Source organism: Pieris rapae, chromosome 10, assembly GCF_905147795.1.
Source record: "Pieris rapae chromosome 10, ilPieRapa1.1, whole genome shotgun sequence".
Taxonomy (NCBI): domain Eukaryota; kingdom Metazoa; phylum Arthropoda; class Insecta; order Lepidoptera; family Pieridae; genus Pieris; species Pieris rapae.
In genome coordinates this window covers 2,432,781-2,449,235 of record NC_059518.1, presented here as the reverse complement: position 1 = coordinate 2,449,235, position 16,455 = coordinate 2,432,781, and the positions used below count along the sequence as shown (strand labels likewise).

Here is a 16,455-nt window from a genome sequence, read left to right as displayed (position 1 = left end):
ATTATGTGTGTATTAAACATTCTTTTGTGTGCCTGACATTATAAAAAAATCTAATTCATAGGAGTAAAAAAAAGTTTTTTTTTAATATAAAGAAATAAAAAACAGTGTTTATTTATAAACGATTTCTTTATTACATTAAATGTTGTACAAAATATCAAATAATTACATATAACATCTACTTAGTTAAAAACTAAAATAAAGCTAAAGCGTTTTTAAGTTGATCGACTACACATTTGCAGGCTACACCAAATAATAATCAAAGACAATATTGCCTACATTATTAAATTATTAAACCTCGTTTAAGGTTCGCCTATACATTTATTAAATACGTACGTTCAGGGACCTAATTCGGCATTAAAAGTTTGTGCTCATTTTTGACTTGAAATTTGATTTACTTTTTTTGTCTTTCGTCTAATAAAGACTTCGTATAAAGCACAGATTATAAACGTGAATATTAAATTTATAGTATGTGGGAGCAGACATTACTAACTAGCGTCTCAGTATTTTAGTCTAGTTAAGTTTACATAATTTTAGTAAGTTATAAACCAGGATTCGAACTTAAGGCCAAGACGCAGGCGTTGCGATTGTAAGTAAGTAAAAGCTATACATTATAACATATTATTAATAATTGATTAAATGCACATTTTGAGCTTATTCACATCTTTAAAATGTTATGATTTAGGTATACAGACAAAACTATGGGAAATACATTTCGGCAAAAAGTAATCTTTTGGTCCAGACTTCTACTGAATCTGTTGGCTCTTAAATAATTCTATAGCTAAATTGTTAATAATTTAAATTCGTATCGCAGTCTTCATTAATTATTTGAAGCACCTATTGTTACTTAAGCTATTAGCCACTATTTACAAATAAAATATGTCCTTATAATATTGGACGATTATTGCGTTTATTTCATAGAAAAACCTTTGTAGTATAGTATAGTAAAGGCATCACTGGGTTTTGAAAAATTTAACATACAATTAAAAACAATTTATAAATGTAATAAGTCACTGGGATATTGTTTTTTAAACTGGCAACTCTAAAAATTAAATATACGATGCATGTAGACAATGCTTATGTAAACAATCTAATAAGTTTGTGGGTCATTATACACATAGGTTAAAGGTAGTTAAATGCAGGCCTGGAAAGTTATACAGGTCGAATACGTGAAATTATGGCAGGAACTTGTGATATTCCGCAGCTTTCTTATCCTTTTCTAAGACGTAGAACGACTTGGGTTTTCCATTACCAGAGTAGTATTTCCTGAATGACGGAACTTTCGCCGGGACATAGTAGGCTATCGACTCTATGGCATTGGGGTGAGCCTTTGTCCATGTTTGAGTGTTTTCTATATTTACTATGTCATCATTGAGACGCGCCTGAGGCCGGTTCTTTGCCAGTTTGTTGAGAACTGGGAGGTTCCAATGATACACCCGAGCTGGTTTTCCATTGCCGTGCATTTGAAGGGGTAGTTTCCTGGCTGCAACTGGTGCAGGGTCTATATTACTGTAGTAGTTCATGTTTGGTGGTAGCTTGATCACGAACATTCTGGAGTCACCGGTGCCATGTCGCCTGCCTTGTTCAGCTAACCGCTTTCTGTGGTGGGCGGCTGGTAAACGCAACTTCTTAAGACCGAGGGAGCTGAGAAACTCATGAGTCGATGGCTCATTTTTCTCCTGTGTCAGGTTATTGTCTGATGCCGGTGCGGCGCACGTTGCTGCTACTGCGAGTAGCAGGATTGCTGACCTGAAAAGGTAGAAAAAGTACTTAAAAACAATTGTCTGATGCATCATTATTTTGCTTAAAATTGGAAAAACCCTTTTGGTGTATAAATATCTAAGTATCTGATCAATAAGTTAAGTAATCTTAAAATTAATGTATACCGTACTAAATCCTAAAATGGACCCTATTTAAGTTATATACTATACAGTGTATTTTCCAATTAAAAGACCATATGGTCTCTCCCATAAAGGGCCACCATGGACTTAAAAGGAGGGAGGCAATTGCAATTAATAATTCACGACAAAATTGCAATATAAAAACTAGTTTTGTTCAAGATGCCACATTCCCATTGCATTGTCTGCGTTTGACATCGAAATTTCTAGAGAGTAAACATTTGCACTATTCAGTAACAGGTTTCGAACTGAGGGGTCCATTGACGTGTTCGTGCTGTTTGCTTAGCTCAAGGGCCGCTTTGTCTTCTCTTAATGTCCCTCAAGCAATTAGCACACACCAGCTACATCGTAAAACGTTTACAGTGTGCCTCGCCCAATGTGTAGAAGTAATAAAATTGCGTATTCTTTGCTGTTTTGGGTGTTTTTATATTGTATACTGAAAGTTTGTAAAAAAAGGACGTGTGTGTACTTATGTACACGCGTAAAAGTTATACTTCTTTGGCGTAACAAGGTAAAACTTCTTTAAAAATTTATTCTACGTTTGTAGAAAAAACGACACTAACAATAGAAAGCAGGTATTAAATACATTAAAAAATTATTATAACGCATAATCTAGTTAAATAAAGTTTATTTAAATATCACAAAAAACTGTTGACTATTGCTAACTTCAGGCTATCGGTTTTTCTGTAACTGGTTGTGTGCGCATCGTAAAAGTTTATTGTCATAATTTATCTCTTACGCGCCAAAAGAAGTATAACTTCAAAAATATTGAGTAAAAATGTGTATTATACTGTGTATATAAAAATATACATTACGTAGATTCTTTGGAATTCATTCAATTCATTAATACAAGAAAAAAATCAGAAATTACAAACAAGGAAAAACTTATAAATGTATTTGAGGCAATCAAACTTCTTGACACAACAGGATTATGATGCCTAAAGATAAATAAACCTTTTAATATAATAAACCTAGGGTAGGGAATATAATTGCAAGAACGGTATTTCGGACACATGAACATAGTGTCAGAACAATATAGAACTAATGTATAATATATATATAATTCATAGGTAATGGATATTACCTTAGTTTAAGCTATTTATTAGTAGGTATTGTAGAAAATTAAGTCAACAAAATATTACTTATTACTATTGTAAATAGTCGCACTCGCTTTTGTGAACTTTGATGTGGGAAAAAAACTATTAATTGATTAGTTTTCTTAATTTATAGCCTTGTCCAGAAATTAGTTAAGACAAATAAAAGTCCATTCGTTCCAAATTGTTTCATATTATTTGATCAATTTGTTGTCTACGTAAGAATGTTACTTCACAGTCTTATATAAGTTAGATAGAGAAATATTTATACAAAATATTTGATAAAACAATCGACAGATGCAGAAATGGCAGACAACAACAGATAACCTCCAATTATGAAACGTCGTCTTATTTTTTCCCGTTTATCGAAAGTATCACTTGCACGAAGAAGTATCGATATGTATTTATACAGTAAGTTACAGGAGACACTGCATATGTAAGTGTTTGTATAATTGCATTTAGCGTTTCTAAGAATTGACACAATCGACTATTGTCCTGTGGTCATGGCGTATAACCTAAAAACTAGTTTCCTAGAATAAGTATATATACCGATGATTTGTAAATCTAATTCTTAAAGGCATTATTTATCAAATGAGGCCTGGTAAGAAATTACGGTATTATACTATGGTGGTGAATATTTGACAATACGGATGTGAAAAGAACAAAATAGATCCTCTAAAAATGTGTGTAAGAGACGAATGCTTCGGATTCCTTAGACAGCTAAAGTAATAGACATCCATACTATAACGGTTACAGATAAAAAATCATCTGATGACACTTTGATACCAACGGATCCTAAGAGTGTAAGACCTTTGCAGGTATTACCATCATCCAGGCGCAGACGGCAGATGCTTGATGAAGACAGGGGGGAATGGAGGATGTGGTGTGGCCCTAACACGACCTTCAGAAATGTAGAGCGCTACTGAAGAATTTAAAAATAAATTTACGTGAAATCTGAAAGAAAATATTCTGGAGCCAACCGTGCGTCCTATATTTACCTAGATTTTCCATACCTTGAATCTTCGGAACAATTTAAATTCGATATAATATACCTTTATCAGAAAAGTAATAATAATAACAATTTATTAACGCCTTATATATAACCGTATTTAATTGCTGTTTATAATATAGGTGATAAATTTGTTTCGGTTTTGTTTTATATAATTATGATATTATGGTTCATTTTATATTTTAATAAAATAAGTGGATAGATAAAAATAAAATATGTTTATTATGGAATATAAGATACATGTATTATTTATTCCACATTATTAAATTTTAATCGGTAGACATCCCTACTCATCGGCAAAGAAGAAGAAGAAGGTGTAGGGCTTGGCCTAGAGAAAAATCCGACGTAAAAAACTCTCGGTACGCTTTAAAAATAGCAAATCATCATACAATACAATTGATAAAAGAAATCTAAACGCTAATGTAAATTATATAGAAACCTATATATGTCTTATATTATTATTCTTCTTCTTTTAGTGGACTCCATTACTGGACGTAGACAGTCAGTCTCGTCAAGCGTATCCTGTTCTGTGCTGCAGCAACTCCACAGTCGCGATATACTAACGTTACGAAGCCATGATTGTCAGTGGCTATTATCAGACCTTGGTTAGAAATATTGCTATAAAGGAATCTAGGGTTACTAGTGGTATTATCGAAGACTCGTAATTCTGCAATCTGTCCGATTTACACTACGCCAATGTGTTGGCAGATGCAATAAATAGTCGTATCGCGATATCGACGTCACATAATTCTACACTCTGAGATTGAATTTCGTCTTTTGAATTCCAGAATTACAAATAAAAGAAATTACACTACTAACGTGTTCTACTGGGGGAGAAGGGGTAGACACATTCTTGTGTTTTTGGAATTACTAAGTCAATTTATCAGCAATTTGTATAATATGTATATGAAATTTGTTCCCAGGAATTGAGCCGAGTTAATCGTTTTAATGAATAGGTAAATTAATGGCCAGAAGTGCTGAGATAAAATAATTAATACTCAAATGTATCATCTTTGTATTATTATTATTATTTTTTTGTCATAAAGCTTAATATGTGTATGTTGTGTATTGACCACACAATTTAGTGAACCAGCACTGAAGATGCCACTAAAATGCTGTGTACAGATGTGATTGGATTTCACGTTTCAAATGTTGTTTAGTGTGTGCCAAAATGTAAAAAATAAAAAGAAAAATCTATATGAATATGTAGTATCATCATGATATTTTTTTCACTATTTAGGTTATTTGCTTTGATAATTATAACCTGGCACGCACTAAGCCAGTGATTATACGTGAAACAGTTGTTTTGGGTTCGATTTTAGGAAAACTTGTACTGTACACATTGTATAGATTTACTTACTAATCTTAGAAATATTTACCTACTTAGCTTATATTAAAAAAAGAGTAAAAGGCCGACAATGCACTTGCGACGGCGTTATCACGTGAGGTTTGTAAACCCTTACATAAAAAAAGTAAAAGTGCCTGACTTATGGCGATCTGCTAATTGCTTTGACCTATAGTATTAATAATTGGTTTTAAAGGAATCCAAAGTAATAAAGAACACTAATCAATAGGCATAACTATCCGTAAAAGCCTAGCCTGAGTAGTAAAAGTACCGTAATTCTTCGAATGTTTAAATACTTGTATTTATACCTCTTAATTACATAGATAAACCTTAAAGCACGAATGCTTTATACATCGTGAAATCAAATATATGAAGAAAACAAAAGTAAAATTATAATATTAAAGATATATTTCGTCACTATATAAGCTATTGCTTAAAAAATCCTAAAATCAAAAATGCTTAAATAATCCTTAAAAAAATCCTATTTTATTGACTGACGTATAAAAGGCAATGACTTTGTTTCATGAATCAAAATTTCGGATTGAAATAAATCAATCACTAAAATTAACGCTGATTACGATACCATTATTTTTATAATAAAAGTAATTTAATTCCATCCATATGAGTCTTATAAGGCCTAAACGTGTGGGTTGGCCCTAACATTTGTGACCGCTTGACCTCGAGGTCAATCCGGGGTCAATGCACCGGCTGTCGCATGCGCCATGCACAAAATGCACTTTCGTAATGGCGCGCTTTGACGGACAAGTTCCGTTTCGAATTTTGACAGATCACGTTTTCCCGCGCTTTGTAAAAAAGTCTTCAATGAGATTGCACAATGCAATACAGAATATTATAATATAGAATTTGGAATTAGATTACACATTTTTGTAAACAATATATATTATTATATCTTATGGTTACAATATGTGTTATATATACGGAAAAATACATTAAGAATGGATATTAATGGGGTTTCAATAAAAATAATTTTATCACATAAGATATAAATATCGTATGGAATTTATATGTTCATTCCTAGACTATAAATTACGTCCGCCACATTGGATCTAGCTACTTTTATTAATGTATGCAATTTATAAGAGTTAATAACAATTTATCGATATACTATGTATTTAACATTCATAGGACTTTTAACAGATAACAATAAGCTTTAGCCTATGGACGGTTCTCGATTGGGGCACAGAAAATATCACAGCCCTAATACACATACAAATTTAGTTTTCGATTTTCTACATCAAGACGCCTTAATTCACTTAACTACGTGTGTATTAAGGCGTCTTGACTAAGCTCCCAGTTTCTAGTAATCAAAGACAAGTGTAATTAAAAATCTTCTTTGTAGGTTGACATATTTGATTACTAGTCTATAACTTAAACGAATATTGTTATGTACTTATGTGCCAATAAATTATCTGTTTGTAGAAGGGATTTTTGCTGAGAAAATTAATTCACGCTCACTTATTTCTATATCCAACATTTTCAATTTCGCCGTACGTCGGAATTACAGCATAATTCTATTACACTTTTACTTATTTTAACAACTGGCTAACCGCAGTCTATTGCACACCTGACAGGAGTTGTCTGTCATTAGCTCTCATAATAAATATGAATTTGTAATTTTTATTTTATGTTGGCGCCTGCCGCCACTCTTTTACTAAGCTTCATTTTGTTCAAACTATCACTACGATGCTGTGATTTCTCAAAATTACTTTGTATAAGTCGTTTGTTTTATGTAAGCGTAAAAACAATTTATACCTTAATGTCTCGCTGCGTAATTAGAATAGGGGTAAGGCTAACATAGATAATGCTGTACTGAAATCAGTTTTATACAAAGCCTAAGGGTAAAGCAGTATTGGCCCTGTAGCTTCAGCTTGCGACTATTATCCCTGAAGTCGTCTCATCCCGGGCTGTGCACGAATAGACTAATTGTCTATACTATATTGTCTATATTAGACCCAAAAAGTCAAACTACAGAAGGCTAATCACCTACTTGACAAAGAAATGATTACGACACAAATCTGGCCATAAAGGCTGTAGCGTCTCGGGTTTTTTTCTAAAAGTTATAAACTGTCAAATCTTTATTAATTGTAATCGTTCTTTAAGCGCGATGTCTGTGAAATTCCGCCCTTGCCACACAATTGTGATGTCCTAGATTATTTTTATAATCTAACAATTTCCTTGCACGAAAATGGCATGTAAAATAATTTTCGGGTTTGATTTTTGAGCACAAAATTATTCACAAACCACCTAGTTTTCCACTGCTGGTAAATCCGCCACTATATGCATATTTCTAAAGCTTTACCGCCATCTCCTTTCGAAAATTGAAGATCATCATAGCTACTTTAATGTTTGATCCCGCACTTCTGAACAATGACTTGGTGCTTTAATAAAACCATTGTCTAAAATTCTTCAACCAAGACGTGCGTCTGCGGCCAGGTCTCCTCTTACCAGCGACTTGCCATGTATGATTAGTTAAAGGAGCTGGAATTTTTTGGTGTTACGTAAGACATGAAAAATATTTAAGTTTCCCATTCTTAACCCTCATAAGCAATTCTTCTGCCATCACGGTTGTATGGTGTATGGCCAAGAAATTTCAACTATACGTCGATATACCCAGATAAATAAATAAAATAAATAAATAAATAAATCTCAAATGCTTGCAGTTGCGCGTAGTCTCTGTCAGCGTCCAAGATTATACGCCGTAGAGCAGCAAGAATAGACAATTTTTTTTAAAGACCTCAAATATTTTGAAATATATATAATCGACTCTTTCAAATCCACAATTGTGAACCTGACTCTTCCGCTGTGTAATGTTTGCATGTTTAACACAAATCCCAATTTGGTTAAATAATACGGAGCAAATGATTCAGCGAGAAAATTATAGTAATCAGTCTGAGATTACGACAATTTATTCGTCGCCGTCACGATATACACTCATATATTCAGTGATGAATTTATGAATGAAACAGTGTTCAAATTAACAGAAAATAACAATTTTAAAAGGTTAAACTATCGGATTGGACGGAGGAATTGAGTTGCTTCATTATAATCATATTTTTTTTTTAATTTAAATTTATAAATCTGTGTATGGTTTCGCGTGATTGGACAGTTGTGAATTTAAGATAGGTTTCCTTTTTATTATTATTATTGTATTGCCAGACATAGCTTCCATGTATGCCCAGGATATTCAGGGCATTGGCTAACTAAATCTTCACATACGGTGATTTAAAAAAAAATTTGATTCTTAAAACATTGCTGTTATTGATGTAGCAATAATTATGTATTAATAAAAATAAATAAGACATCTAATTAGAGATTTTAAAATTCACATTTAGTCATAAACATAACGGCTATAACATTTATACCTAATAATATGGATGTAAGATATCGATCCTAACCATGAAAAAGGTTTTTAAAATCTTAGACTACTAAAGACTCCTAATTCTTTTCTAGGAAGAGCAATAGAATTATTATAATGTATTTTCTCTCATACATAACTCTACATTTTGGCTAGTCACGCAACATGCGACATGCTATTTTGTCACTCAGAATAATAATAATTACTGAATTAACTTGCTATCTAGAGCGTGCTTACACGAGCATGCCAAATTAAAAAACACAGATAATAATTACACACATTACAACTTAAACTATTTGCCTACAAAAGTAAGTACACTTTAAGAGAATTGCAGTAAAAACTTAAAAGGACAAGAACAAGACAATGATTATGAAAATTATAAAATGAAATTGCGTGTTAGAGGTTATTACGAGATGCCCCATAAATCCTTCGCCACGTAGACCTATTCTGTCGACATTTTAATAAATTGCCGTGGTCAGGATGCCGTATAAATGGCCAACCACATTCCTTTTCTCAGGGAAAAATTATTTTATCAAGGGATCGCAAATAAACCGCAATTAAAAAGTATTTCGATTTTTGGGTGCATTATACGACTGTAGAAGGCTCCATATATATATTGTATATAACAGGAAGCAAACGGGCAGGAGCCCCTGTACTTGGAGTTTGGCACTAGGAGGCTCAGTTTAGTTTAGCGCCGCCCATGGACTTTTGCCAGAAATCAAAGCCGTCATATTCGTGTAAACAACGAAAATACTTTATTAATTTAATAAAAATTATAATTTTATAAAATGTATTAAGTTTATTAAAGATACATTATTAGTTTAGTAACTTTAATGCTTAACGTAGCCACGCCAATCCCAAATTATTCTATAGATTAATTATAGAAAGTATTTGTAAAATGTCTATATAGAAATATGTAAACTTTTTCTGTTTTTCAAAAGTAAGGAGTGTACACAAGGTAGAACGTTAATTATCTTAAACGATACGTCATGGTTGCCATCCAACCTACTCAATACAATCTTTATAAATGAGCAACAATACCAGCAGTAAATAAAACGAGAAACTTGCAGTACAAGTTGTCATTCATTCCATAGATGTATGCGCTTTAACTAAAGTCAAAGTTTTTATTAGGTCTACAGCGTTGTAATCGATATCTATTTAAAAAATGATTCATTAAAATCATTATTTGCCATCCATCGTGTTCAATGCAATAAAGAATGTCGTTTTGTGCTATGTGACTTGTAATCTAATAGGCGTGAAGGAAAACATTAAAATACCCTGATGAATCTCGTTAGCAGGAAGGGTGCGTCATGATCTATCTAGATAGTTGTCATGAGTTGTAATGTCTCAAATCGATCTTTTCATAAACAAAGATTCAGATGAGACGATAAAGAGGATGTTCAGAATCTAAATCTTTATACTTGTCTATACATATACATCGTCTAATGGTCTTTTATGGGAATGTCTGAATAATGCTTTTACTAAATTATAAGAAACAATTTCAGCCTTCCACCTTGCGACTGAATATATTGTCTAAGATGTTTTCTTTTCTTATGCTGATATGTGTAACTGTATTTTTACTTATAAATAAATCAACTTTTAATTCAAGTATATAAACAAGTTATTTAAGGATTTGTAAAAGCTACCCAAGTCTGTATTGTCCGTAACAATTTTGCACTTAGTTCTAAAAATAGCACTTCTTAACAGAGTCAAGTAAAAATGGCAACACACGCCGGCGATGTCTGGAATTTTTAATGCTGGCTATTTTACTTGAATTCCGTGAAGTCACGGGACGAGAATTTAAAAAAGAAATGTCCGAAGTCACGTACAGTGTCATACAATGAATTCTTTTGAAATTCCCAACTCTATTTTATAAGGAACTGAAGTAACTCTAAAAAAGCCAAAGTTTAAATACTTTCAAAAATATTTAGATATATAACACATAGTGTGTCAAACGGGAATATAATATTAAGAGAATTTTTCCTTTTAGTGATATTTAAAAAACAGATAAAATTTACGTTTTAATATACTACATAGATGTCTAATTAATCAGTTTTATGTAATCGAAGTACTGTGGTGAATACCTTTACATCAAGACCATAGATAAAAGCAGTTGTCTTTGCTGATCACAGCATGATTGTAAAAACTCTTTGCTAATAGGCTGGGATATTTTTATCGTAAATGCTGTCAACTAGTTAATGTATGCCTGGCGGAGACATTCCAATTATAGGAATTCACACGCTTATTATACAAACTTTGCTGTATACAGTAAAGGATATTTTTATACAACAAATATTATACATGCTTTACGATGAAAACAAAGCCTTTGCCACAATGGTTTTGATAAATGAACTACACGAAACTACAGATTAAAACAAAAGATGTTGTTTTTGCGTTAATTAGCTGTCACATGTTTCATTTTAGTAGTTCTAACACAAAATTGTTTTCTTGACAATTACATTTATGGAACATTTATCAAAGTTTGTAATTTTTTTTACGTTTTTTTTAGTTATTCTAACCCTATCCAATCCCTTCCGATCGATTCCCTTCATCACAGATCAATATTTTTACGTCAATTAGCAAATACATAGATATGTCATAGCTATTTTTAATTTTGTTTATTACGATTCATATCGCATGTCTCCACACACGCAATTTATCGATAATGAACATGAACGTAGAGATGACAATTATCCATTTATGTAATGTCATGTAAACGTCAGTTAAGTGATAAAACAACTTAATTGCAGACTATTTAAAACTGCTTTTAACGTCTAGGTAAAGATATCGTGCAGAAATAACGATGCCGATACCAGCATTTATCTATTGGAATTAATTGTATTCAGATAAATGTTAAATTAACGAATATATCACGAAACAATATTTTTTAATAAGTATAAAAAAGAAATCAGTGGTGCTACAACCTCTTTAGGTCCTGGCCTCAGATTTCTTAATCTGTTTCATCATGAAATCATCATTTTTTAAAATCTAATAGGCAAGCTCCAGTGCCTGACACACGTAGTCGACTTTTTGGGTCTAAGACGTGTCGGTTTCCTCACGATGTTTTCCTTCACCGTTCGAGCAAATGTTAAATGCGCACATATAAAAAAAAGTCCATTGGTGCACAGCCTGGGATCGAACCTACGACCTCAGGTATGAGAGTCGCACGCTGAAGCCACTAGGCCAACACTGCTTAATAAACATATGTACTAATACAAAAATCCCTCAATATTATGTATGCCATAAAGGCTTACTTACAGTCAATGTATTGAACATAAGCATTAGTTTAAGTCGAAGAAAATATTGAATCAAGTTTAGAACAGGATTGAAACCGCGTTTGAAGACTCGATATTAAGTTTTTCCAACTAATGATATCTACTGCTGTTATCCACATTCTAGATAATCCATACCACGATTATTACTATATCCTATATGGAGTGAAAGAAGTGAAAGTTTGTGTATCTGTATCATGTTTCGTAATTGAGATTTTGTCGTAAGGAGTGGTTTGCAATAGACAAAATACCCGTTGTGCAATTAGGTAAATTAAGGATCTGTTTCACAATGTAAGGATATGTTCCAAATAAGCTATTTATTACCTATTGGTAGGATAAACTAGTGTTTGTTGCGTTTCACGACTGTCAGATAGCACTATTCGTCATGAAACGCGCAGTATCTTATTTGGAACTTTTATATTCCGAAAAATTAATGTGTTGCATAGCTATTTGGTTCTTTACCCATACATTGTGAAACAGGCCCTAAGTGTCAAATGTTAATAACAGTCGAAATGCGATTAAAATTATATATTTATTTCTCACTGTAGTATTTCTCGCTGCTTTTTGGTATGAATACTTGTGACGGATATGACTAATTTAGTCAATAAGGAATTGATAACTAGCTACGCATTTTAAATTTATTAAAGATTTATTTAGGATATCGAGAAAACTTTAAGACCTTTTAGACAACCTTTAGTAATTTCTTGTTACTTACTTGAATAAAATCCCTTAATTGTTTTATACATTAACTGTTTAAAAACACATACACCTTCGTCCTACTTATAGTATTAATTCAGGGTGAGATTCAAATGAGATTTCGACATCTGCAACTATGTGTAGAAGTAGACGTGATTCAATTTGTTAAGAAGACGGAATAACAAGTCCTTTTAAAATTATAGAAGATTAGCAGTACTCAATCAGTCAACAAAATAAAATCTTACACCAATACAAAAACCTGTGTGCGTCACTAAATGCAACTCCAAATTCGCCCCCTATTCTATAAAAAAAATTTAAATAATACGTTATAACCACATATATTATAAATATTATAGATCGGTGCGCCTATAAATAAATAGGTTCCGTGGTATAGGTTTCTTGCCAAAAATTGCATTAAATTTACAGAAGTTTTAGACGTCTCTAAGGTCTTTTCGTACTAAAATAACATCCGTCAACGAACCTCCAATACTCAAATACTCACTAAGTTACGTGTTTCTACAAGAGGTCTAACTCATATATTACATACCAGAGGATATTTACATAATAACGGTTAAAGTTGTTGACATCTACAAAACACACCAGCGCGCAGTTTGCACAGTCAATTGAGTAGTGTCATAGATCTGGGTGAAGATGGCAATTGGTCGTTGACCTTGTGAAAATGACACTATTTCTAGGGAAACAAATGTATCCAAACAATTTATCTTTTGTGTTATGAAGGTGTGTTCATTATTAAAATCATTACTTTGGCGGGACAGATCATTATTCTTACCTAGGTATATCTCATACATATTTCACCTAAAACACAAGTATTCACAATCGATCTAATATCTTGTATGACATATAACTCTCAAAACTACTAAGATCAAGATTCTAGTGTTATTCTTATTAGATCATCATCTTAATAAATAAATAAAATTAAATAAAAAATCAGTGGCGCTCATGATCATTTGTCAATAACCCGCCCTTCTATTCCTAACACATGCCGTCGACTTTTTGGGACAATTTATCTTGGGAGCATGTTAAAGAAGTTATCCGCAAATTGTACGGTGCTTCCAATATCCTTCGACGTCTGAGTAATTTTCTTCTCTTTAGCACTAAAACCTCACTGGCAGAATCTCTCCTCCTGACTTTACTGGATACGCCGACTCTTGCGCCTTCGATAAATCTTTATTTAGCAAATCCTGGTTTAGATCGGAGTAAGGTCATTGGTGCACAGTCTAGGAACGAACCTACGACCTCAAGGATGAGTGGGTCACTGATGCCATCACGCCAACATTGCTATTCAATTGTTTGTGTCAACAATAAATAAATTATACAAATCAAAATTCACACTGTACATTGTCATGTATTTTTACAATTGTAATGTTGAAGAAACATTACTGAATTTGTAGCTTCGCACTTAGCTTATTAGAGCATCGCTGTCGCAAATAAAACTGAAGAAGAAAAGAAATCGTTGCACGTTCAACCTGCATTACGACACCAAAAAGATCTCAACTCACCCGTTTCACTCAATTTTCTACTTTCCCGTTCGAAATCAATCTTTGGCTCACTCATTCTTCACAGACTATCGTAAAACATGAAGGTGCAGATGTGTTTGTAGTTTTTGTGTCCGTAATGCGAATACCAAGATTAGATACTAATAGTTCAATACCGTTTTACATTATTTCCGATGTAATGAGACCGAACAATGTAGAAATTTTCCATTTAAGATTTGTGAGATGCATTGGAATGCAAAACGTTACTTGAATAAATTTAAAGATTTGGAAGCTCCATAAATGCTATTTTAAAACTATATACCTACAGATTTAAGGTACAGTTTTCATTTATTTTCGAAGTCGGCATTTAACTGTTTTTAATTAAATTTAAAGAATTTAATTCATTTAATTTAGGAAAAGGAGAAATAAAGAAACGAAACGAAACATGCAAATGAAGACGCGATGTAAAAATATTGACTCTACAACACCTGGCGCTACAACAGAAAAAGAAGAATATTAAATTACTAAAAGAATATTACTACATATTAGCAGTAAGATTGTCCATGATCTGCGTCTGCGTTTTTTCTCCAGTTTTGCGTTAATGTGTTCAAATATTCTTAAAACCATTATCCACATGAAAATTAGTTTCGCAGTATAAAGTAATATACAAGATGTAATATATAAGTCTTATGGCACGAGCCAATCGGATAATAAACAAGTTTATATTCGTTAAACCTTTTACTTGTGTAGTAATTTTAATAAAACTACAATAATTAAACAGCAATGCACAGCGGCTATTAGTCTTTTATATACCGAGGTACCTGTTTAATGATTCACCAACAAAATAGGGATGAGTAAGACATAACTTTCATTTCTTAGAAATACCTCACTCATTTGCATTATAGAGTTCGTTGGACTTCATTTTGTTAAAGAGGAAACTTGATCTATAAAATGAGTTTATTTAATGTATTTATGAACTTGGCTTGAATAGTCAGGTTAAAAAGGCATGACACATCCATCCAAGGAAGAAATTTTTGTTTGGTTTGTAAGTGTCCAATGGTGTATGGGGTATATGTATAATTAACGCCTGTATCAGTGATATTTTTAAAACATTTGTTAAATAGCCTTTTATGTCAACCACTTTTTGGTCATGAATCAAATTCAGGACCGGTGGATTCAGGAGTGCGGAGGCTGTATAGAACGTCAATATTGATTTTTTTTATAGAACAGGGGGCAAACGGGCAGGAGGCTCACCTGATGTTAATGAATTGACAAAACAATAAATTGTAAAATTCGTCTAAATTTCGGTCCGTGAATTTACGGGATAAACATACCATGCAGACAAATTTAATAATTTATTCAGTGATTCAGATATTCAATCAAAAATAATACATGCACGAGTAATCCCATAAGGATTGTCTATAAATAAATTAAATAGAGGTGGAATAGCTTTGTAATGTATTGCCGCGTCCTGCCGAGATGTCTGGCTCGATAGCACCGGCCACTGTAATTTGGAGTTGTACCTAATAATTTATAGTAATTAACAATTACTTTAGTATTTATCAATGAATCTCGTTAAATAAATCATTTCTTTAAAACAGCGCGTAGTAAAGATAACAGTCGCATTTTATTGTTAGCAACTTTTTTTTTATAGAACAGGGGCCAAACGGGCAGGAGGAAATTAATGAAATAACCGAGCAGAGTTGGCCTAGTTGCTTTACCGTGCCTTTTCCCTGAGGTCTTAGGTTCGAACCCCGGTTGTGCATTTACTATTTGCTCGAATTGTGAAGGAATACATTCCCTGCTTCTGTGATGAAACATTAGCCAAAAAGGAAAGGAAAAATAGCGGGGAAAGATTAGAAAATGGAGGCGAAGATGAGAGGCAAGTGGACTAATATAAAATATGGACTTACGGTAATATAGATTATATATACATATAGTACTCGAATACAGGATATTATTTTTTAATTTATGACTTAGAAAGAAAAGTAAAATGTTATTATATGAGTAAAAGTGGCCCAGAACAGTTTTATTTCACTATTTTTATTGAAAAATTATACAGCAAATATCTTTCCAAAGCGTGTGAATAAGCATTAGCTCCCTCAAAGCCGTAAAAGGCATTCAATTACAGCCTAGAATAGTTTTACGCCAATTGATCTCGTTTGAACTTTTCTACAAGCGATAAAATATTCAAACAACGTTTCGCGTATTGTATGTATCTCTCACAAATCTCTAAACGGTACGGTTTCCACATAATTCAAGATAATTAATT

General features: G+C 32.6%; 1 protein-coding gene across 1 annotated transcript in view; it reads right to left on the bottom strand.

Moving 5' to 3' along the window:
* Positions 1-126: 126 nt before the first annotated feature.
* The window catches only part of LOC111000165, a 36,368-nt gene continuing 20,039 nt past the window's right edge, over positions 127-16,455 (bottom strand). The window contains exon 2 of the mRNA XM_022269522.2: positions 127-1,746. Within this exon, the coding sequence (XP_022125214.1) occupies positions 1,173-1,746 (574 nt within the window). The 3' untranslated portion in view covers positions 127-1,172. The remainder of the gene's footprint in view (positions 1,747-16,455) is intronic.